Source organism: Mobula hypostoma, chromosome 11, assembly GCF_963921235.1.
Source record: "Mobula hypostoma chromosome 11, sMobHyp1.1, whole genome shotgun sequence".
NCBI classification, from domain to species: domain Eukaryota; kingdom Metazoa; phylum Chordata; class Chondrichthyes; order Myliobatiformes; family Myliobatidae; genus Mobula; species Mobula hypostoma.
The window spans coordinates 114,342,040-114,367,529 of NC_086107.1; the positions used below are offsets into that span (position 1 = coordinate 114,342,040).

The 25,490-nt window shown below is 47.3% G+C and overlaps 1 protein-coding gene across 2 annotated transcripts in view; it reads left to right on the plus strand.

Annotated features, from left to right (window-relative positions):
• The first annotated feature begins 5,398 nt into the window (after positions 1 to 5,398).
• The window catches only part of LOC134354138 (serine protease 27-like), a 49,782-nt gene continuing 29,690 nt past the window's right edge, over positions 5,399 to 25,490 (plus strand). The window contains exon 1 of one of the 2 annotated variants that reach the window (XM_063062940.1): positions 5,399 to 5,747. In XM_063062940.1, coding sequence (XP_062919010.1) covers positions 5,708 to 5,747 — 40 coding nt within the window. In that variant the 5' untranslated portion in view covers positions 5,399 to 5,707. The remainder of the gene's footprint in view (positions 5,748 to 25,490) is intronic. The other variant, XM_063062941.1, reaches the window with a different exon arrangement.

The window sequence follows — 25,490 nt, forward strand, 5'->3', positions numbered from 1 at the left end:
GCCGTGGTTGGCAGCTCGTCTAGGTAAAGGGAAGCTCTGATCTCTTTCGGCTACACCCACTCATGGGGAAGGCTTTGGAGGTAAACCGCGGGGAAAAATCTGGAGCTGGGGTCCCCAAGGCAGTCCTACAGAGTTCAACGCTGACTGGCAACTCCTGTGACGCTGCTGCTGCCAAACCGTATCGGTCTCCGCCGTTCCTTTGGGTTCATCAGATACGTAGAGACGGGGAGCTTTCTACATGGACAACAGCTCACTCTCCGTATCGTACTGTCCGGTACTGCTAGAATGCAACATCCATGGTCGACCCTGACTGACGGAGGCCTCATCAGTATACAACTCTGAGACTCATCTTCTCCAGATAGCCACAAAACTCAGAAAACCATGGAAGTCGTTCAAGGAAAATCATCAAGACCGCCCCACATGCAAAGAAAAAGAAATAAATCGCACGGACATATTGTGCTCAGGAACCATTTTGCAGTTTGTGTAACAGTGGAGTATAAGCTGGCCTTTGACCTGCTTTCGGTCTTTTTTACCTTCTCCCCAGTGGTGGTGGGAGGTGGGGGAGAGAAGTGAGAATGCCCAGAGTGGGAGGGGGTTCTGCTTTACTAAGGCAGCGAATGACAGAGTCTGTGGGAGGGGGGGAGGCTGGTTTCCGAGATGGGCTGAGCTGCGTCCACACAAATCTGCAGCCTCTTGTGGCCACGGGCAGAGCGCTTGCCGTGCCAAGCTGTACTGTGTCTAGGCGGGATGCTTTCCACGGTGCAAGGACAAAGAACTGGTGAAGTGCCAAATTTCTTCAGCCCTTCTAAGGAAGTAGAGGAACTGGTGAGTTTTCTTAGCCGTGGCCTTTCTCCTTCCCAGTGGTTGTAACAGGAAAATGATGCAAGTCCTTAGGGGTGGATGTCACCTTCTTCTTAGTGATGGATACTGGCTCGTGAAGATGTCCTCGATGCTGGGGAGGCTTGTGATGGACCTGGCTGAGGCCACAGTCCTCTGAAGCTTCCTGCCATCCTGTGCATTGGAACCACCACACCAGTCACGATGCTCTCTGCCGTACATCGGTAGCACTTACTTTATACTCACAGTTATTTTGTAATAGCACTATTCTTTGCATTTCTGATCAGATGCTAACTGCACTTCATTGGCTTTGTATCTGCACTCAGCACAATGACAATAAAGTTGAATCTAATCTGTAGAAAATTACAAAGTCTATGGTGATGTACCAAATCTCGTCAATCTCCTAATGAAGTTGGAACTACCGATGTTCCTTCATTATTGAATCATTATGTTGGGCCCAGGACACATCCTCCGAAGTGCTGTCACCTCTTCCATCGCTGGCCCCTCAAACAGTACTGGTGTGTGTTCTCCCAAACACTCCTTGCTAAAGTCCACAATCAATTCTCTGACCTAGCTGACGTTGAGTACAATGATTTTGTTGCAACACCACTCAACCCAGCCAATCTATCTTACTCCTGTACACTTCCTCAACGCCACCCGAGACGTTATCAACAATAGTGATGTCACCTGCAAATTTATTGACGAGCTTCGAGTAGCACTTAGCTACGTGGTCATGAGAGTAGAGGGAGTAGAGCAGCAGACTCAGCTCACTTCCTTGAGGTGTGCCGGTATAGATTGTCGATTAGGAGAAGATCTGCACAGACTGTGATCCCCTGGTGAGGAAGTCAGGACCTAGTTGCAGAGGGAGGACCAGGTTTGAAGTTTGTTGATTAGTACTATGGGGGTGATGGTGCAGAACAATGAGCTGTAATCAATAAACAGCTGCCTGACATAGGTACTGTTGTTGTCCAGATGGTCTAGCACCGAGTGGCAAACCAGTGAGATTGTATCCGCTGTAGATTTATTGAGGTGATAGGTAAATCACGGTGGGTCCAGGTCCTTGCTTAGGCAGAACATAAGAACATAAGAAATAGGAGCAGGAGTCGGCCATCCGCCCCATCGAGCCTGCCCCGCCATTCAATAAGATCATGGCTGATCTGTCCATAAACTCAGCTCCATCTACCTGCCTTTTCCCCATAACCCTTAATTCCCTTACTATGTAAAAATCTATCTAACTGTTTCTTAAATATATTTAGTGAAAAAGCCTCAACTGCTTCCCTGGGCAGAGAATTCCACTGATCCATCACTCTCTGGGAAAAACAATTTCTCCTCATTTCTGTCCCAAATCTTCTCCCCTGAACATCGAGGCAAATGTCCCCTAGTTCTAGTCTCACCTACCAATGGAAACAACTTTCCTATTTATATCTTATCTATCCCTTTCAAAATTTTGTATGTTTCTATAAGATCCCCTCTCATTCTTCTGAATTCCAGAGAGTATAGTCCCAGGCGACTCAACCTCTCCTCATAGGTTAACCCCTTCATCCCTGGAGTTGATTCTGGCCATGACCAACCTCTCAAAACACTTCACCACAATAGAGGTGAGTGTCACTGGGTGATAGCTGTAGAGGCTGCTCACCATGCTCTTCCTGGGCAGATGGAAACCTCCAGGTGCAGTGGTGAGAGACTGAAGAATCTATCCTACCCCTTCTGAATTGCTTGCAGGAACTCCAGCCAGTGTTGTTCTGCTGTGATCCCTGCTAGAGTCTCCCAATGAGGAAATCGAGGATCCATTTGCAGAGTGAGGTACAGAGGCCCTGGTTTTGAAGTGTGTTCATTAATACTGAGGGGATGCTAAGCTGTAATCAATAAACACCTTAACCCCACTCCTCTCTTTACTGAGTAATCCTGGAAGCTACAGAGAGTGCAACCCAGGGTGCTAACACAAAACAGAGAAGAGTGTAGCACAAGAGCAGGCCCTTCAGCCCCACATATTTGTGCTAACCCCAATGACAGTCCAGTCCGGCATTTCCCCACTTCTTTATGCGATGGACCCTTGCCATTAACCGAGGAGTCTGCGGGTCGCAGGTTGGGAACCCCTGGTCTAGAGTCATCCCACCTGCCTGTCCATAACTCTGTTCCCTGCCTGATGATGTGCCTTTCTAAAACAATGATCGCTTAGCGGGTTGTCCGACGCTATTGCGGCTCGCGGTGTTCCAGAGTTTGGGGTTCAATTCCGGCATCACCTGCAATGTGTACATTTTCCCCGTGAAGCGCGTGGGTTTCCTCCGGGTGCTCTGCTTTCCTCCCACAGACCAAAGCCACACGGGTTAATAGGTTAACTGGCCACTGTAAATTGTCCTGTGATTAGGCGTTAGGGTTAAATAGGTGGGTTGCTGGGGGGGGGGGTGCAGTTCATTGGGCCAAAAGTTCAAAATAAATTTTATTATCAAAGTACATTTATGCCACCATATACAACCCTGAGATTCTTTTTCTATCGGATAGTAACTATAACGGGATCAATGGGAGATCACCCAGAGTGCGGAAGACAACAAACTGTGCAAATGCAAATATAAATAAATAGCAATAAATAACAACAACATGAGATAATGAGATAAAGAGTCCTTAATGTGAGATCATTGGTTGTGGGAATATCTCAATAGATGGGAAAGTGAGTGTAATTATCCCCCGATGATTGAGGGGTAGTAACTGTTCCTGAACCTGGTGGCGTGAGTCCTGAGACTCTTGTACTTTCTATCTGATGGCAGAAGGGTCTGTTCCACGTTGTTTCTTTAATTTAAAAAATGGTGATATTATCTCTACCTCCACCACTGCTCCGGCGTCCATTGTGGGCACCCACCACTCTCTATGTAAAAAGCAATAACTCACCCCGCACATCTCCTTTGAACCTGCCCCCTTCCACGGGGAGGTGTACAGGGGTGCGGAGGACCACTGGTCAAATACTGTCGGAGCAAGTCTTGCACTCGGTATCAGCAAGACCAAGGGATGGATTGTGGACTTCTGGAAGGTGCGGTGGGGAGAACACGCCTGTTCTCATTGAGGGGGCAGCGATGGCAAGGGTGAGCTCCCGCTCAAGCTTCAATTTGCTGGGTGTTAACATGTTGGAGGATCTGTCCTGGGCCAGACGTTTTGATGCAATCATGAAGAAAGCATGAGAGCGGCTACACTTCAGTGGGAGACTGGGGAGATTTAATAAGTCCTTTTCCAAATTGCTACAGATTTCAGTGGATAAGCAGTTACAGAACAGTGACCACAACTCCTTAACTTTCAGGATAGTTATAGATAAAGATAGGAATGGTCCTTGCTGGTGAGTCTTGAACTGGAGTGGGGCAAATTACAAGGGCATTGGGCAGGAACTAAGGAGAGTTAACCGGGAACTCCTTTTTTTCTGGGAAGTCCACATCAGATGTGTGGAGGGTGTTTAAAGATCAATTACACAGAGTACAGGAAAGGTATGTTCCTGTCAGAAGGAAGGACAAGGATGGAAAGGTAAAAGAACCTTGAATGTCCAGTGAGGTGATGAATTTAGACAAGAAGAAAAAGGAAAAGAATATAAAGCTTCAGAAGTCAGGATCAACTGGAGCTCATGAGGAGTGTGAAAAGCCCTTGGCAAGTAGGATTAAGGTGAATCCCAAGTCATTCTATGGTAGGGCAAATGCAAGGAGACAGTTCACTGTTACGGGCAAGATCCTTAACAGTGTTGCTGAGCAGAGAGATCGTGGGATCCAAGTTCAGAGCTCCTTGTAGGTGGCTCCACGGGTCAATAGGATGGTTAAGAAGGCTTATGGAATGATTGTTTTTTAGTCGAGGCATTGAGTCCTAACTTTATAAAACTCTGGTTAGGCCACATCTGGAGTATTGCATACAGTTCTGGTCACCCAACTACAGGAAGGATGTTGAGGCTTTGGAGAGGGTGCAGAAGAGGTTTATCAGGATGCTGCCTGGTTTAGAGGGCATGGGCTATCATGAGAGGCTGGATAAACTTGGGTTATTTTCTCTGGAGCAGCTGAGGCTGTGGGGAGGTCTGAAAGAGGGTTGCAAGAACATGAGAGGCAGAGATAGAGTAGACGCGAGTATCTGTTGCCCAGGGTAGAAGCGTCTCATACCAGAGGGCATTCACTGAAGGTGAGAGGGGATAGGTTCAAAGGGGATGTGAGGGGTAAGTGTTTCACTCAGAGAGGTGGACGCCTGGTATGGCGGTGGAGGCAAATACATTAGAGGCTTGATGTTTAGATAGGCACATGGATGTGAGGAAGACGGAGGGATATGGAGGAGGGATTAGTGTTTTGGTGTTTTAGATTTGCTCATTAGCTGGGCCGAAAGGCCTGTTTCTGTATTGTAGTGTTCTTTCATCTGTGTTGTAACTGTCACGGGTTGTGAATGAATCTCAGCTTTGCATACCGGAGCGTACTGTAGATGATCTTTGATAATACATTTACGTTGAACCTTGAGCAAACCTGATTCCGATTGTTTTGTTTATTGTCAATGACGTAAGTCGTAAATTTGAAATTTGGTGATTACAGGGAGAAGGGAACGTGCTGGGGGGTGGTTGCAGAAGAAATCAGCCAACACGTTATGAGTGGGACAGACCCAAAGGGCCACACAGCCTCCCCGACCCCTGGGACCAGCCGGGAGCCCTGCTCAGGAACCAAGCCGCAGGAAAACTTTACCAGGCTTTGACTGAGCCGGCAACAGAAATTCGAGCTGTCTAAACAGCCCGCTCCTGTGACTGATACCTCAGCCCTGCTGACTACATTGTTCTTGCCCCTCCCTCATTCCTCCCAGAGGCGGAGGTGGGGAAACCTCTTACAGCGAAACCAACACCTGGAGAACACTAAATCCGTATCCAGCCATGAACACCTTCCTCCTCCTGCTGTCTGCTGCGGCTTGTTGTGAGTTTTCTTGTCTTACCTTTCTGTCACTCGGGGTGAGATGTGAGTGAGGGAGAGGGCTGGGTCGGTGGGGAGGGGGGAGCAGTTCAAGGGACTGGTGAAGAATCCCATTTATAGTCACTGTCTTAACATGATGTGAAACTGCAGAACACTGCAAAGACATGAAAATCACTGAGGGTTACCAGATAGTACAAAATTAAGAGCAACGAGACCATGTTCCTGGTCCGTCAAGATTATGATGGCAGAGAGGGGAGCAGTTGTCCCGGAAGGGAAGAGAGAAGAGACGGGAGTAAGGGGAAAGAGTGAAAGTGGAAGGGGGGGGGGATGAAAGAGGAGATGGAAAGAAGGTGGGGAAAGAGGGAGGGGAGAGGGAGAAGAGGACAGAGGGAAGAGAGGGAGAGAGGGAAGGAGGGGGAGGAGAGAAACAGAGGGTAAAGGGGAGGGAGGGGGAGAGAAGAGGGGGAGAGAGGGGTTAAGAAAAGGGGAAGGGAGGGCGAGAGGAGGGAGGGAAGAGAAGGAAGGGGCATAGAGGGGAAGTAGTAACGGGAAGGGGAGGGGAAGGAGAGAGGGGGAGAGGAATAGGTATGGGGAAGGGGAGGAGAAGGAGAGGTGTAAGGGAAGGGGGAATGGGAGAGGAAGTAAGGAGGGAATAGGAGGGTTGAGGGGCAGTGAAGAGAAGGGAAGGGGAAGGGCAGAAAGGAATGGGGTGGAGAGGACAGCAGAGAGAAGAATGTTGGAGAGAGGGGAGAGTGAAGTAGAATGGGGAAGAGAAAGGGGAGATGGAAGGCATGAGAGAGAAATAAAGAAGGAGGAGAGAGGAGAGGAGAGAGCAGTAAGAGGCAATCAAGGGAGAGAGTGGGATGGAGGAAAGGAGTGGGAATTGGGGAGTGTGAGGGGAAGGGAGAGGGTCGAGGGTGGAGGAGGGGACGTTGTATCGGAGGGATAGGAAGATAGGCAAAGGGGGTGGTGTGGCTCTACTGGTAAAGAATGGCATCAAATCAATAGAAAGATGTGACGTAGGATCAGAAGTTGTTGAATCCTTGTGGTTGGGTTGAGAAACTGTAAGGGTAAAAGGACCCTGATGGCAGTTATATACAGGCCCCCCAGCAGTAGCTGGGAGGTGGACCACAGATACAACAGGAAATAGAAAAGGCGAGTCAAAACGGCAATGTTGTGACAGTCATGGGAGATTTTAACATTCAGGTTGATTGGGAAAATCAGGTTGGTAATGGATCTCAAGAGAATGAGTTTGTTGAATGCCTAAGGGATGGCTTTTTAGAGCAATTTGTTATTGAGCCAACTAGGGGATCAGCTATACTAGATTGGGTGTTATGTAATGAACCGGAGACGATAAGGGAACTTAAGGTAAAAGAACCCTTAGGAGCCAGTGATCACAATATGATTGAGTTCAACTTGAAATTTGATAGGGAGAAAGTAAAGTCTGACACAGCAACAGTATTTCAGTGGAGTAAGGGAAATTACAGTGGTATGAGAGAGGAGTTGTCCGAAATAAAAAGGAGCTGCTGGCAGGGATGTCAGCAGAGCAGCGAAGGCGTGCGTTTTTGGGGAAAATGAGGAAGGTGCAGGACATGTGTATTCCAAAGGTGAAGTAATACTCAAATGGCAAAATAGTGCAACCATGGCTGGCAAGGGAAGTCAAAGCTGTTGTGAAAACAAAAGAAAGGGCATACAACAAAGCAAAAATTAGTGGGAAGATAGAGGATTGGGAAGTTTTTAAAAACCTACAGAGAGCAACTAAAAGAATCATTAGAATGGAAAAGATGAAGTATGAAAGTGAGCTAGCAAATAATATCAAAGTGGATATTAAAACCTTTTTCAAGTATGTAAAAAATAAAAGAGAGATGAGCGTGGACATGGGACCGCTAGAAAATGCGGCTGGAGAAATAATAACGGGGGACAAGGAGATGGCAGATGAACTAAATGAATATTTTGCTTTAGCCTTCACTGTGGAAGACACTAGCAGTATGCCTGATGTTGTAGTGAGTGAAGGAAGAGAAGTGGGTTCAGTTATTGTTACAAAAGAGAAGGTGCTCAAAAAGCTGAAAGACCTAAAGGTACATAAGTCACCCAGACCAGATGAAATGCACCCAAGGGTTCTGAAAGAGGTAGCGTTAGAGATTGTGGGGACATTAGAAATGATCTTTCAAAAATCATTGGACTCTGGCATGGTGCCAGAGGACTGGAAAATTGCCAATGTCACTCCACTCTTTAAGAAAGGAGAAAAGCAGCAGAAAGGAAATTATAGACCAGTTAGCCTGAACTCAGTGTTTGGGAAAATGTTGGAGTCAATTGTTAAGGACAAGGTGATGGAGTACTTGGTGACACAGGTCAAAATTGGACAAAGTCAGCATGGTTTCCTTAAGGGAAAATCCTGCCTGACGTACCTGTTGGAATTTTTTTAAGATGCTACAAGTACGGTAGATAAAGGGATGCAGTGGATGTTGTATATTTGGATTTTCAGAAGGCCTTTGACCAGGTGCCACACATGAGGCTGCTTACCAAGTTAAGAGCCCATGGTATTACAGGAAAATTACTAAGATGGTTAGAGCATTGGCTGATTGGAAGAAGCAGCGAGTGGGAATAAAAGGATCCTTGTCTGGTTGGCTGCCAGTGACCAGTGGTGTTCCACAGGCGTTGGTGTTGGGACCACTTCTTTTTATGCTGTATATCAATGATTTAGATGATGAAGTAGATGGCTTTGTTGCCAAGTTTGCAAATGATACAATGATTGGTGGAGGGGCAAGTAGTTTTGAGGAAACAGGTAGGATGCAGAAGGACTTAGACAGATTAGGAGAATGGGCAAGAAAGTGGCAAATGAAATACAATATTGGGAAATGCATGGTCATGCACTTTGGAAGTAGAAATAAATGTGCAGACTATTTTCTAAACGGGGAGAAAATCCAAAAATTCTGAGATGCAAGGAGACTTGGGAATCCTTGTCCAGAACACCCTGAAGGTTAACTTGCAGATTGAGTCGGTGGTGAGGAAGGCAAATGCCATGTTAGCATTCATTTCAAGAGGTCTAGAATACAAGAGCAAGAATGTGATGCTGAGGCTTTTATAAGACACTGGTGAGGCCTCACTTAGAATATTGTGAAAAGTTTTGGGCCTTATCTTAGAAAAGATGTGCTGGCATTGGAGAGGGTCCAGAGGAGGTTCACAAGGATGATTCCAGGAATGAAAGGGTTATCATACAAGGAACGTTTGATGGCTCTGGGTCTGTACTTGCTGGAATTTAGAAGGATGAGGGGGGATCTAATTGAGACCTTTCGAATGTTGAAAGGCCCAGACAGAGTAGATGTTGAAGGATGTTTCCCATGGTGGGAGAGTCTAGGACAAGAGGACACAGCCTCAGGATAGAGGGGCGTCCTTTCAAAACAGAGATGCAGAGAAATTTCTTTAGCCAAAGGGTGGTGAATTTGTGGAATGTGTTGCCACGTGCAGCTGTGGAGGCCAGGTCATTGGTTGTATTTAAGGCAGAGATTGATAGGTTCTTGACTGGACATGGCATCAAAGGTTACGGGGAGAAGGCCGGGAACTGGGGTTGAGGAGGAGAGAAAAAGGATCAGCCGTGATTGAATGGTGGAGCAGACTCAATGGGCCAGATGGCCTAATTCTGCTCCTATATCTTATGGTCAAAAGGGAGAAAGGGAGAGAGATGAGAGAGGGGGCGAAAGTGTGGATGAAGGAAGAGGGGGAAAGGTGGGAGTGAGGGTTGAAGGCGAGGGGAGGGGGAGAAGAATGAGTGAGGAGGTAGAGTGGGAGGGGTAATGGGGTGGTTGTATTACATCCCCGTACTCAGACAGGGAGGGAATCTCTTTCCCGAGGCTCTGCTCCTGGATCCAGAGAGCCGGTTGTGGGTCTGTGTTAATGAGTGTGCGCGAGTAGGTGTGTGAATAGAGTTAGCACAACAGGCCCTTCAGCCCGTCAAATTCATGCCCACCTATACCTCACACAAGAGAACGCAGAGACTGTGACCCAGAGCTCTGTATTCAGTACGTCAAAGTCAAGTCATCATCGAGTTCACTCTCATCTACTCAAGTACTGTTACGCAAGAGCAGTAAGGATCTTATCTGTGGCAGCCTCGTGGCATCAGATAAACAGCACGCACAGGACAAAGCAGACGTGATACGAAGCTACCCTCAGCTAGAGGGTAGTTGCCACTTCTAGAGTATTGCCCACAGTTCTGGTCACCCCCATTCATGAGAGGAAGGGTGGCAAAGCTTTGGAGAGGGTGCGGAAGGGGCTCACCAGGATGCTGCCTGGATTAGAGAGCGTGAGCTAGAATGAGAGTTTGGCCAGACCTGGGTTGTTTCTCTGGAGCACCGGAGGCTGAGGGGAGATCTGATAGAGGTTTACTAGATTAGGAGAAGCACAGATAGAGTGGACAGACAACTATTGTTTCTCCCAGGGTCAAAATGCCTAATACCAAAGGCGAAAGTAGGTAATTTCCAAGGAGATGTGAGGGGCAAGTTGTTTTTACACAGATGGTGGAGGATGCCTGGAAGAGGCAGATACACTCCAGACATTAAAGAGACATTTAGGTAGGTACAAGAATGTGAGGGAAATGGACATTGTGTCGGCAGAAGAGATTAGTTTAGTTGGGCGTTTAATGACTAATTTAATTGTTTCGGCACAACATTGTGGGCTGAAGGTCCTGCTCCTGTGCTAGCCCATTCAATGTTCCAGGTTTTATACAAGAAAGAACACAGTCAGAACAGATGTGACCCTACTTTAGTGGGGAGTGATCATACTGTTGGTAAACTGGTGGTGATTATGGTTATGCCAGTCGGTTCAAGGACCGAATGGTCGAAGGGAAGTCATTATTAACAGGAAACAGAACAGTACAGCACAGTACAGGCCCTTCAGCCCACAATGTTGTAACCTAACCCCTCCCTTCCACATAAGTCTCTTGGTTTCTTTCGCCACGTGCCTGTCTACGAGTCACTTAAATGCCCCTAATGTTCATTCATTCATTACGTGCGGTGTCGTATGACGTAGACAACCCCGGTTTCCTTCAGCATGGTTGTTCTCGGCAAAGCTTCTCTGCGGAAGTGGTTTGCCATTACCTTCCTGTGGGCAGTGTCTTTACAAGATGGGTGATGCCAGCCACGATCAATATGCTTCAGAGATTGTCTGCCTGGAGTCAGTGGTCGCATAACCAGGACTTGTGATATGCACCAGCTGCTCATAAGACCACCATGGCTTCATGTGACCCTGATCTGGGGGGACTAAGCAGATGCTACACCTTGCTGAAGGGTGACCTGCAGGCTAGCGGAGGGAAGGAGCACCCTTCACCTCCTATGGTGGAGAGGTATCTCCCAGTCCCTAATGTATCTGCCTCCAGTACCACCCACCCCTGGCAGTGTATTCCAGTTACTTACTAACCTCTGTACCAAAAACCTGTCTCTGACATCCCTTCCCCATATTTTCCTCCAATTGCCTCAAAATTATGCCCTCTCGTATGAGAGATGGCTGGCCTGGGAAAAGGCACTGGCCATCCACGTGATCTACTGTATGCCTCTTACCACCTTGTACATCTCTTTCATTCTCCTCTCCTCCTCCTTCACTCCAAAGAGCTTGCTCAACCTTTCCACGTAAGATGCTCTCTTATCCTATAAGACATGTTCTCTAATCCAGGCAGCATCCTGGTTGATCTCCTTTCTCCTATGGAGGTCCGACATGATTGAACACAATATTCCGAATGTGGTCTAACATTTTAGAGTTACATTGTGGCTCTTGAGCTCAATCCCCTGACCAATGAAGGCCACCACACCATACGCCTTCTTAGCCACCATATTAACGCGCGGCAGCTATGGATGTGGGCCCCAAGGTCCCTCTGTTCGTCCACACTGCTAAAGAAACCTGCCATTAACTTTGTGCTCTGCCTTCAAGTTCGACCTTCCAAAGTGAATCATTTCACACATTTCCGAGTTGAACTCCATCTGCCCCGCCTCAGCCCGGCTCTGCATCCTGCCAATGTCCAGCTGTAACCTGCAATAACCTTCTACACTATCACCAACTTTCATGTTATCGGCAAACTTTCTAACTTCCTGAACTTGGTGGTGTGGGACTTCAGACTTATGTTGTAGCCCCTGCCCAATGGGAGCTGTGAGAAGATGGCATGGCTGGATGGTGAGGATCTCTGATGATAAACGTTGCCTTCTTGCGGCAGTGGCTCCTGTAGATACGACGGATGGTGAGGAGGGATGTGCCTAGGGTGTAGTTGGCTGAGTCGACCACTCTCTGAAGCTTCTTACATTTGAATTCCCATACCAGGCCATGTTGTAACCAGCCATGGCATCTCCAACAGTACATCTACTGAAGTTCGTTAGACTGTTCCGTGATAAACCAAAACTCCGGAACCCCCTGGGAGAGTAAAGCCGCTGGCTCAGCTTTCCGGTAATTGCACCTGCGTGCTCGACCCGAGGCAGGTCATCTGATACGTCAACGGCCAGGCATTTAAAGCTCAGAGTCACAAACAGAATCAGGTTTAATATGGGCTCCTCCCACTTGCTACAAACAAAAGGTATAGTCCATGGGTCAGTCACAAACAAGAGAAAATCTGCAAATGCTGGAAATTGTGTGTGTTGTGTAGCCAGGGACAGTCGCATGGGTCCCAGCTACGCCTGCCTTTTCGTTGGCTACGTAGAACAGTCTGTGTTCCAAGCCTACACTGGAATCCATTCCCCACTTTTCCTACACTGCATCGACTGCATTGGTGCTGCTTCCTGCACCCATGCAGAGCTCGCCAACTTCATCAACTTTCCTCCAACCTCCACCCTGCCCTCAAAAACGTACCTGGTCCATTTCCGTCACCTCCCTCCCCTTTCTTGATCTCTCTGGAGACAGCTTATCTACTGATATATATATTACAAACCCACGGACTCTCACAGCTACCTGGACTACACCTCCTCCCACCCTGTTACTTGTAAAAACGCCATCCCCTTCTCAGAATTCCTCCATCTCTGCCACATCTGCTCTCAGGATGAGGCTTTTCATTCCAGAACAAGGAAGATGTCCTCCTTCTTCAAAAAAAAGGGGTTTCCCTTCCTCCACTATCAATGCTGCCCTCAACCACATCTCTTCCATTTCAAACACGTCAGCTCTCACTCCATCCTCCCACCATCCTACCAGGTATAGGGTTCATCTTGTCCTCACCTATCACCCCACCAGCCTCTGCATCCAGCACGTAATTCTCTGAAACTTCCACCATCTCCAGTGGGATCTCACCACCAAGCATATCTTTCCCTCCCCCTCCCCCCGACTTTCTGCTTTCCGCAGGGATCGCTCCCTATGTGACTCCCCTGTCCATTCGTCCCTCCCCACTGATCTCCCTCCTGACACTTATCCTTGCAAGTTGAACAAGACTACACCTGCCCCTACAGCTCCTACCTCAGGCTCCCAAACAGTCCTTCCAGATGAGGTGACCCTTCACCTGTGAGTCTGTTGGGGGTCTTTTACTGCGTTCGATGCTCCCAGTGTGGCCTGACATAGATTGGGAGACCACTTCGCTGAGCACTTACGCTTCATCCACCAGAAAAAGTACGATCTCCCAGTGGCCACCCTCTTTAATTCTACTTCCTATTCCCATTCCGATATGTCCAACCACGGCCTCCTCCACTGTTGGGATGAGGCCACACTCTGGTTGCAGGAAGAACACCTTGTATTCCGTCTGGGTAGCCTCCAACCTGATGGCATAAACATCAATTTCTCAAACTTCTGGTAATGCCCCCCACTCCTTCGCTGTTTCCCATCCCTTTTCCGTCTCTCACCTTATTTCCTTGCCTGCCCATCGCCTCCCTCTGGTGATCCTCCCCCCTTTTTCTTTCTTCCATGGCCTTCTGTCCTCTCCTATCAGAATCCTCCCTTCTCCAGCCCTGTATCTCTTTCACCAATCAGCTTCCTATCTCTTTATTTCATTCCCCCCACCCCCCCCAGTTTCACCTGTCACTGTGTGATTCTTCCTCCCCTCCCCCCACCTTCTTACTCTGACACCCCATCTTTTTTTTCTCCAGTTCCGGTGAAGGACCTTGGCCCGAAAGGTCGACTGTACTCTTTATGATTTATGATTTATTTATGACTACGAAGACATGCAATCCTCTTTTATTGTCATTTAGTAATGCATGCATTAAGAAATGATACAATATTTCCTCCGGTGTGATATCACAAAACACAGGACAGACCAAGACTGAAAAAAACTGACAAAACCACATAATTATAACATATAGTTACAACAGTGTAACAATACGATAACTTGATGAAGAAGTCCATGAGCACAGTAAGGTTCAAAGTCTCTCAAATGTCCCACATCTCATGCAGACGGGAGAAGGAAGAAAAACTCTCCCTGCCACACCCAACCATGGTCCGACTCTGAGTCATCTGAAAACTTTGAGCTCTGATCAGCCCTCTGACACCGAGAACGGAGCGCCATCTTTGCCAAATCATTCAACTTCCATCTCGGTTGCCAAAAAGCAGGCAAGGCCAGGGAATTTGAGGCCTTCCCGCTGAAAGATTCCCGACCATGCAGTAACGAGAGCAGCAAACGAGTGTTTCAGAAATTTTTCCAGATGTTCCTCTGTGCCTTCACGTCCATCTCCATCAAATCAGAATTGGCAACGGCCCCATTTAACGGAAACGATATCATTTTCACCGAAGATCTGCGCATGCGCTGCGCGCTGCTTCTCTCTCCTCCCACCATACTCTTTTCCATAGATGCTGTCTGGTCTGCTGGGTTCCTCCGGCATTTTGTGTGTGTTGCTTGGAATTCCAGCACCTGCAGATTTTCTCTTGTTTGTCAAGTTTATTGCCACTTGCTCAAGTTGCAGAGTAGGCAGAGCAAATTACTACTAGTTAAAATAAAGCAATTAAATATTCATCATCATCATCATTATGTGCCATATCATATGGGATGGGTGATCAAGGTCTTTCTATGACCGTGATTGTTCTTGGAAAATTTTTCTACAGGAGGGGTTTGCCATTGTTTTCTTCTGGGCAGTGTCTTTACAAGATGGGTGACCCCAGCCATTATCAGGGATTGTCTGCTGGTCAGTGGTCACCAGGACTTGTGATATGCACCAGCTGCCCCCATGGTTTCACGAGGACTGAGAACTGGTGTGTGTTCCCTCGACTTCCCCCTCCTGAACTCCACAATCAGTCCCTCGGTCTTGAGGATGTTGGGCATGGCGTTGCTGTGGTGACACCACCCGACCAGCCGATCAACTGGAATAGGGGAGATGGAGAGCACGAGGGAGGGAGGGAGGGAGAGATGGGGAGAGAAGAAGGCAGGGAGAAGGGAGAGAAAGAGAGAGAGAGAGCAGGAAGGGGGATGGAGGGAGAAGGAGAGGGATGGAGGAGGGAAGGAGAAAAGGAGAGAGAATGAGAGAGCGTGAGATGAAGGGAGAGGGCTGAGGGAGTGGGAGAACAAAAGGGGGAAAGGAAGGGAGAGGGAGAAAGTGTGGATGGAGAGAGAATGGAAAGGGGGCGAGGGAGAGTTGAGGGGAAAGGGGGAGAGGAATGAAGGGGAGGAAGGAGGAGGAGGAGGAGGGAGGTTGTATCACATCCCTGTGTTCGGTCAAGGAGAGAGACTCTTTCCCGAGGCTCCACTCTGTAAGCGGACCCCCGCAGTGGGCCTGTACTCACTGGAATTCAGAAGAATGAAGGGTACGGTATCTCACTGAAACCTATCAAACATTGAAAGGCGTCGATAGAGTGGATGTGGAGAGGATGTTTCCCATGGTGGGAGAGTCTGAGACCAGAGGACACAGCCTCAGAATACATGGATATACATTTAAAACAGACATAAGGAGGAATTTCTTTTACCACAGAGTGGTAAATCTGTGGAATTCTTTGCCACAGTGGCTGTGGAGGCCGTCATTATGTACAAACGTATATTTAAGGCAGAGGTTGATAAATTATTGATTAGTCAGGGCATGAAGGGATACGGGGAGAAGGCAGGAGATTGGGGCTGAGAGGGAAATGGATCAGCCATGATGAAGTGGTGGAGTACACTCGATGGGCCGAATGGCCTAATTCTGCTCCTATATCTTGTGATCTTAATATAAAAGCAAGAAGGCAAGAATGTAATGCTGAGGCTTTGCAAAGTATTGGTTAGACCACCCTTGGTGAGCAGTTTCAAGCCCCATATCTAAGGAAGGACGTATTGGCATTGGAGAAAGTCAAGAGGAAGTTTACGAGAATTGTCCTTGGAATGAAAGGGTTGACATATGAGGAGTGTTTGATGGCTCTGGGCCTGTACTCACGAGTTTAGAGGAATTGGGAAGTTGGGGGGTTGAAGGATCTCACTGAAACCTACCAAATGTTAAGAGTATCAACAGTTACAGGAAGAAGGCAGCAATATGGGGTTGAAAGAGAAAATAAATCATCCACGATCGAATGGTGGTGTAGTGACTACACAAACAATCTAACATCACTTACAGACTGTGGGCGGGGGATCTGATCTGTATGATGCACTTTGCAATCCAATAACAAGGTTCCAAAGTCGAAGAATACATTTGAACATTTATGGAGGAACTAGCAAAGCTAACAATCTTGAAGCAATAAAAACTAACTGAAACTAAAGCTAGTGATATAAAAAATATATACTTAGCAAAACGAATGTACTTAAGCTTTCTTCAAGGTAATTAAGACCAGGAGATATAGGAGCAGAATTAGGCCATTTGGCCCATCGAGTCTGCTCTGCCATTTTGTCATCCATTTCCCTCTCAGCCCCAATCTCCTGCCTTCTCTCCATGTCCCTTCATTCCCAGACTAATCAAGAATCTGTCATCTTCTGCTTTAAATATACCCGATGATTTGCTTGTGGCAACAGATCAAGTGAAGTTAAGCAGTCAACAAATAAGATACCACCTGGCTCTCTCTCTAGCTCGAGGCTGACTCTAAAGACAAAGCATAGAAAACATAGAAACATAGAAAATAGGTGCAGGAGTAGGCCATTCGGCCCTTCGAGCCTGCATCGCCATTTATTATGATCATGGCTGATCATCCAACTCAGAACCCCGCCCCAGCCTTCCCTCCATACCCCCTGACCCCGGTAGCCACAAGGGCCATATCTAACTCCCTCTTAAATATAGCCAATGAACTGGCCTCAACAGTTTCCTGTGGCAGAGAATTCCACAGATTCACCACTCTCTGTGTGAAGAAGTTTTTCCTAATCTCGGTCCTAAAAGGCTTCCCCTCTATCCTCAAACTGTGGCCCCTCGTTCTGGACTTCCCCAACATCGGGAACAATCTTCCCGCATCTAGCCTGTCCAATCCCTTTAGGATCTTATACGTTTCAATCAGATCCCCCCTCAATCTTCTAAATTCCAACGAGTACAAGCCCAGTTCATCCAGTCTTTCTTCATATGAAAGTCCTGCCATCCCAGGAATCAATCTGGTGAACCTTCTTTGTACTCCCTCTATGGCAAGGATGTCTTTCCTCAGATTAGGGGACCAAAACTGCACACAATACTCCAGGTGTGGTCTCACCAAGGCCTTGTACAACTGCAGTAGTACCTCCCTGCTCCTGTACTCGAATCCTCTCGCTATAAATGCCAGCATACCATTCGCCTTTTTCACCGCCTGCTGTACCTGCATGCCCACTTTCAATGACTGGTGTATAATGACACCCAGGTCTCGTTGCACCTCCCCTTTTCCTAATCGGCCACCATTCAGATAATAATCTGTTTTCCTATTTTTGCCACCAAAGTGAATAACTTCATATTTATCCACATTAAATTGCATCTGCCATGAATTTGCCCACTCACCCAACCTATCCAAGTCACCCTGCATCCTCTTAGCATCCTCCTCACAGCTAACACTGCCACCCAGCTTCGTGTCATCCACAGACTTGGAGATGCTGCATTTAATTCCCTCATCCAGTCATTAATATACATTGTAAACAACTGGGGTCCCAGCACTGAGCCTTGCAGTACCCCACTAGTCACCGCCTGCCATTCTGAAAAGGTCCCGTTTATTCCCACTCTTTGCTTCCTGTCTGCTAACCAATTCTCCACCCACACCAATACCTTACCCCCAATACCGTGTGCTTTAAGTTTGCACACTAATCTCCTGTGTGGGACCTTGTCAAAAGCCTTTTGAAAATCCAAATATACCATATCCACTGGTTCTCCCCTATCCACTCTACTAGTTACATCCTCAAAAAATTCTATGAGATTCGTCAGACATGATTTTCCTTTTACAAATCCATGCTGACTTTGTCCGATCATTTCACCGCTTTCCAAATGTGCTGTTATCACATCCTTGATAACTGACTCCAGCAGTTTCCCCACCACTGACGTTAGGCTAACCGGCCTATAATTCCCCAGTTTCTCTCTCCCTCCTTTTTTAAAAAGTGGAGTTACATTAGCCACCCTCCAATCCTCAGGAACTAGTCCAGAATCTAACGAGTTTTGAAAAATTATCACTAATGCATCCACTATTTCTTGGGCTACTTCCTTAAGCACGCTAGGATGCAGACCATCTGGCCCTGGGGATTTATCTGCCTTCAATCCCTTCAATTTACCTAACACCACTTCCCTACTAACATGTATTTCGCTCAGTTCCTCCATCTCACTGGACCCTCTGTCCCCTACTATTTCTGGAAGATTATTTATGTCCTCCTTAGTGAAGACAGAACCAAAGTAATTATTCAATTGGTCTGCCATGTCCTTGCTCCCCATGTCCTTGCTCCCCATAATCAATTCACCTGTTTCTGTCTGCAGGGGACCTACATTTGTCTTTACCAGTCTTTTCCTTTTTACATATCTATAAAAGCTTTTACAGTCCGTTTTTATGTTCCCTGCCAGTTTTCTCTCATAATCTTTTTTCCCCTTCCTAATTAAGCCCTTTGTCCTCCTCTGCTGAACTCTGCATGAATACATAACTAAATTCTTTGCTTCTGCCACACCCCAACCCACATGACTAACCACACGTAATAAACGCACAGCAAAATAATACAATAAAATGCAAATAGAAAATTAAATATATGGCTGCTACAAGCGGAGCAGACTCGATGAGCCAAGTGCTGCTATGTCTAATGGTTTTATGCTTGTCCTCAACACCTCTGCTCCACTCTCTACACAATCATGATTGAGTGGCCAAATTCTGCTCTAACTGCATCTCCTGCATTAGCCAATAATGCCACCGTAGAGAGCCAGCCAGTGGTGTAGTGGTATCAGCACTGGACTTCGATGGTCCCAAGTTCAAATCCAGCTGGATCCCAAGGGCAGCAGCAGTATCTGCAGGGAAGGAAGGCCTGGCAGTCTACGAGGCTCAGGTCAGGAGTCTAATGGAATTCTTGCAACTCGCCTGGAGGAGTGCAGCTCCATCAACACTCAAGAAGCTGGACACCATCCAGTACAAGGCAGCCCATGATTGGTACCCCTTCCACAAGCATCCAATCCCTCCACCATCGACGAACAGTTGCAGCAGTGTGTACTATCTATGAGATGCACCGCAACAACACGCCAAAGTTCCTAAGGAAGCACCTTCCAGACCCACGACCACTACCATCTAGAAGGACAAGAACAGCAGATACCTGGGCACGCCACTATTTGGAAATCTCCTTCCAAGTCACTCACCATCCTGCTGGGAATCAATTCCCTCCCTGTGGGTGTACAGTGGCTCAGGAAGGCATCTCACACCACCTTAGCTTAGCTGGGGGCGCCCACATCCCGTAAATGAATAAATTTTTTAAAAATCTACTTCCGTATCTTGGCACTGAAACTCTATGGACAACTCGATGGCACTCAAGAACAACAGTGGGCCATATCTCAAACATCGATTAGTTAGAGTACAGGAGAGAGACAGAGAGCCGAGTGACGTGGTGTCAAGATGATAGATATGAAAATACTGAAGGCGTTTTACTCTACAGAGGTGAATAAATGGTTTACATTCCTTGTCGAGTTTCTGTTATTAAACATAGAAACATAGAAAATAGGTGCAGGAGTAGGCCATTCGGCCCTTCGAGCCTGCACCGCCATTTATTATGGTCATGGCTGATCATCCAACTCAGAACCCAGCCTTCCCTCCATACCCCCTGACCCCTGTAGCCACAAGGGCCATATCAAACTCCCTCTTAAACATAGCCAATGAACTGGCCTCAACAGTTTGCTGTGGCAGAGAATTCCACAGATTCACCACTCTCTGTGTGAAGAAGTTTTTCCTAATCTCGGTCCTAAAAGGCTTCCCCTCTATCCTCAAACTGTGACCCCTCGTTCTGGACCTCCCCAACATCGGGAACAATCTTCCCGCATCTAGCCTGTCCAATCCCTTTAGGATCTTATACGTTTCAATCAGATCCCCCCTCAATCTTCTAAATTCCAACGAGTACAAGCCCAGTTCATTCAGTCTTTCTTCATATGAAAGACCTGCCATCCCAGGAATCAATCTGGTGAACCTTCTTTGTACTCCCTCTATGGCAAAGATGTCTTTCTTCAGATTAGGGGACCAAAACTGCACACAATACTCCAGGTGTGGTCTCACCAAGGCCTTGTACAACTGCAGTAGTACCTCCCTGCTCCTGTACTCGAATCCTCTCGCTATAAATGCCAGCATACCGTTCGCCTTTTTCACCGCCTGCTGTACCTGCATGCCCACTTTCAATGACTGGTGTATAATGACACCCAGCTCTCGTTGCACCTCCCCTTTTCCTAATCGGCCACCATTCAGATAATAATCTGCTTTCCTATTTTTGCCACCAAAGTGGATAACTTCACATTTATCCACATTAAATTGCATCTGCCATGAGTTTGCCCACTCACCCAACCTATCCAAGTCACCCTGCATCCTCTTAGCATCCTCCTCACTGCTAACACTGCCACCCAGCTTCGTGTCATCCGCAAACTTGGAGATGCTGCATTTAATTCCCTCATCCAAGTCATTAATATATATTGTAAACAACTGGGGTCCCAGCACTGAGCCTTGCGGTACCCCACTAGTTACCGCCTGCCATTCTGAAAAGGTCCCGTTTATTCCCACTCTTTGCTTCCTGTCTGCTAACCAATTCTCCACCCACACCAATACCTTACCCCCAATACCGTGTGCTTTAAGTTTGCACACTAATCTCCTGTGTGGGACCTTGTCAAAAGCCTTTTGAAAATCCAAATATATCACATCCACTGGTTCTCCCCTATCCACTCTACTAGTTACATCCTCAAAAAATTCTATGAGATTCGTCAGACATGATTTTCCTTTCACAAATCCATGCTGACTTTGTCCGATGATTTCACCGCTTTCCAAATGTGCTGTTATCACATCCTTGATAACTGACTCCAGCAGTTTCCCCACCTCCGACGTTAGGCTAACTGGCCTATAATTCCCCGGTTTCTCTCTCCCTCCTTTTTTAAAAAGTGGGGTTACATTAGCCAGCCTCCAATCCTCAGGAACTAGTCCAGAATCTAACGAGTTTTGAAAAATTATCACTAATGCATCCACTATTTCTTGGGCTACTTCCTTAAGCACTCTAGGATGCAGACCATCTGGCCCTGGGGATTTATCTGCCTTCAATCCCTTCAATTTACCTAACACCACTTCCCTACTAACATGTATTTCACTCAGTTCCTCCATCTCACTGGACCCTCTGTCCCTTACTATTTCTGGAAGATTATTTATGTCCTCCTTAGTGAAGACAGAACCAAAGTAATTATTCAATTGGTCTGCCATGTCCTTGCTCCCCATAACCAATTCACCTGTTTCTGTCTGCAGGGGACCTACATTTGTCTTTACCAGTCTTTTCCTTTTTACATATCTATAAAAGCTTTTACAGTCCGTTTTTATGTTCTCTGCCAGTTTTCTCTCATAATCTTTTTTCCCCTTCCTAATTAAGCCCTTTGTCCTCCTCTGCTGAACTCTGAATTTCTCCCAGTCCTCAGGTGAGCCACTTTCTCTGGCTAATTTGTATGCTACTTCTTTGGAATTGATACTATCCCTAATTTCTCTTGTCAGCCACGGGTGCACTACCTTCCTTGATTTATTCTTTTGCCAAACTGGGATGAACAATTGTTGCAGTTCATCCATGCAACCTTTAAATGCTTGCCATTGCATATCCACCGTCAATCCTTTAAGTGTCATTTGCCAGTCTATCTTAGCTAATTCACGTCTCATACCTTCAAAGTTACCCCTCTTTAAGTTCAGAACCTTTGTTTCTGAATTAACTACGTCACTCTCCATGTTAATGAAGAATTCCACCATATTATGGTCACTCTTACCCAAGGGGCCTCTCACGACAAGATCACTAATTAACCCTTCCTCATTGCTCAAAACCCAGTCCAGAATAGCCTGCTCTCTAGTTGGTTCCTCGACATGTTGGTTCAAAAAACCATCCCGCATACATTCCAAGAAATCCTCTTCCTCAGCACCTTTACCAATTTGGTTCACCCAGTCTACATGTAGATTGAAGTCACCCATTATAACTGCTGTTCCTTTATTGCACACATTTCTAATTTCCTGTTTAATACCATCTCCGACCTCACTACTACTGTTAGGTGGCCTGTACACAACTCCCACCAGCGTCTTCTGCCCCTTAGTGTTACGCAGCTCTACCCATATCGATTCCACATCTTCCCGGCTTATGTCTTTCCTTTCTATTGCGTTAATCTCTTTTTTAACCAGCAACGCCACCCCACCTCCCCTTCCTTCATGTCTATCCCTCCTGAATATTGAATATCCCTGAACGTTGAGCTCCCATCCCTGGTCACCCTGGAGCCATGTCTCTGTGATCCCAACTATATCATAATCATTAATAACAATCTGCACTTTCAATTCATCCACCTTATTACGAATGCTCCTTGCATTGACACATAAAGCCTTCAGGCGCTCTTTTACAACTCTCTTAGCCCTTGTACAATTATGTTGAAAAGTGGCCCTTTTTAATGCTTGCCCTGGATTTGTCGGCCTGCCACTTTTACTTTTCTCCTTTGTACTTTTTGCTTCTATGCTCACTTTACACCCCTCTGTCTCTCTGCACTGGTTCCCTTCCCTCTGTTGTGAACTAACCTCCTCACGCCTAGCCTCTTTAATTTGATTCCCACCCCCCAACCATTCTAATTTAAAGTCACCTCAGTAGCCCTAGTATTCCTCTCCATAGATGTAGCGTGACCTGCTGAGTTCCTCCAGCATTTCGTGTGTGTTGCCTCAGGTTTCCAGTGCCAGTGGAATCTCCCGTGTTTAACGAGTCATGACAACAACCTCAAGGTGCAAACATAAAAAACCAAGTCACTACCTTTCGGAAGCAGGGCAGTGCGCAGACTCGTGCGTAGATCGACAGTGCTGACATTGAGAGAGTGGAGAACTTTGGGCAACTTTGACCTTTCAGGAGTGAACAATCCCAACAGCCTTCCCTGGTCGGACCTTGTAGATACCACCAGCTGCTCTACTTCCTCAGGAAGCTGAAGAAACTTGGCAATGTCTACATTGACGCTCGCTGATTGTTATCAACACACCATAGAAAACATCACGACTTGGTACAGCAACCGCTCTGCTCCTGACCGCAAGAAACCGCAGGGAGTTGTGGACACAGTTCAGCACATCATGGAAACCAGCCTCCCGTCCATGGACTCACCTCCTTCACACCTCACTGCCTCGGTAAAGCAGTAGAGACTTCAGAAAGGGTTAGAGAAGGGGAACGCACACCAGTCCTTGTAGAGGGATCAGAAGTGGAGAGAGGAAGCAATTTCAAGTTCCTGGGTGTCAAGATCTCTGAGGATCTAACCTGCTCCCGACATATCAATGCAGCTACAAAGGAGGCAAAACAGCGGGTATGTTTCATTACGAGTTTGAGGAGATTTGGTCTGTCACCAAAGACACTCGCAAGTTTCTACAGATGTACCGTGGAGAGCATTCTCACTGGCTGCATCACCCTCTGAGGGTCAGGGAGAGTTACTGCACAGGATCAAAATAAGCTGCATAGTTGTAAGCTCAGTCAGCTCCATCACAGGCACTGGCCTCCCCAGCATCCAGCTCATCTTCGAGGAGCGATGCCTGCAAAAGCGGCGTCCGTCATTAAGGCGCCCCCCCCCCCCATCACGCAGATCATGCCCTGTTCTCATAGTAACCATCAGGAAGGTATAGAAGCCTGAAGCCACACACTCAATGATTCAGGGACAGCTTCTTCCCCTCTGTCATCTGATTTCTGAATGGACATTGAACCCAGAAACACCAACTCACTACTTTGTTATTTATGAGACTATTAAACAATTGAGTATCTAAAGGAAATGCTCCTTGAGTTTTGTTTGTACTTCAGCCCCATGTCTGTGATATATAGTCACCCAGTGTAGAGGAGGGGTGGGCGGGTTGCTCGGGGGATCTGCTGGTGGGCTTGCTCCTGGGCCTGGCCAAGGTGGCCTTTCACAGGTCCGGGCGGCGGACAGTCGAGCTGGCTGCCTGCCCCACTTCCAGAGTTACGTTCATACCCGTGTCCTTACAGAGGGAGCATGCGGTCACTGTGGGCACAGTCCGAGAGTTCTGAGAATGGTGGACCCCTGCCCCCGAGAACTCAGTGTTTGTAGTTGATGGTGTTTTAATTTGAAAGTGTAACTTACTTACATACGCCGCTGGTGTTTCAGGCAGCAATGAAGGTCCTCCATCTCTGGTGGTGTTCAGGGCTTCCTACATCGTGTCAGTAGCTTCCTCTCAGTTTTCACTACTGTCAGTCATGCACGTCCCATGTGGAAACGCGGGATACCACCGCACTCAGATGCAGGAGGATTCTTCATTGATGTTTCCATAACAGTTTTGTTTGACTGGTCAGGGTTGTTAGCCCTGAGCTGACCCCCCGAACCTGGTGGACCAATAGACCACTCTTAGCCTGTCCTCTACCCTTTGACCTGTTTAACATTGGTGACCCCACCAAGAGCCAAAGCGTAAAGCCCTGACTCCAGCCAACATCGCTCTCCGGGTCATCGAGGCACGCGAGCCTCCAAACCCTGCGACATGCTTGTGGTCCTCGTGGAGGGTGAAATTGTAAACATTGGTGTAAATCCCTGATCGTGTGTATTTTGTGAGTGGATAAACTTTTGTAGTTTTGTAAAAAAAAAGACGAGTAAACATTACCCAAGTCTGATAAAGTAGACTCTTGAGCTCACAATTTACTTCATTGTGGCCCTTACAATTTATCATCTTCCTGTCGCGCACTTCCCCTGTTTCTGTAATACTCTGTTCTGCTTTCCGCTATTGTGCTTACCTTGTACAGCTCAATGCACAGAACCGATGGAACGATCTGTACCGGGACTGTAGCGCGTCTATTTACCTGAGCAACACACACAGAACTCAGCAGGTCAGGCAGCATCTACGGAAAGGAATAAACAGTCGACAATTCAGGCCGAGGCCCTTCTTCAGGGTGAGGGGGAAATAGGCTGGCTGGAAGGTGATAGGAGAAGCCAGGTGGGTGGGAAAGATCAACGGCTGGGGAGGAAGGAATCTGAGAGGAGAGGAGAGTGGGCGACGGGAGACAGGGAAGGAGGAGGTTATAGGCAGGTGAGAAGAAGTGAAAGGTCATAGTGGGCAGTAAAGGAAGGGTTGGGGGAAGGAGTTTGTTCATGAAAAGGAGAAATTGGTGTTCGTGCCATCGTGTTGAAGACTACCCAGACAGAATATAAGTGGCCTCATCGTGGCACAAGAGGAGGACATGGATCGACACGTCAGAATGGAAATGGGAATTGGAATTAAAATATTTGGCCACTGGGAAGGCCCGCTCATGGCGGATGGTGCGGAGGTGCTTAA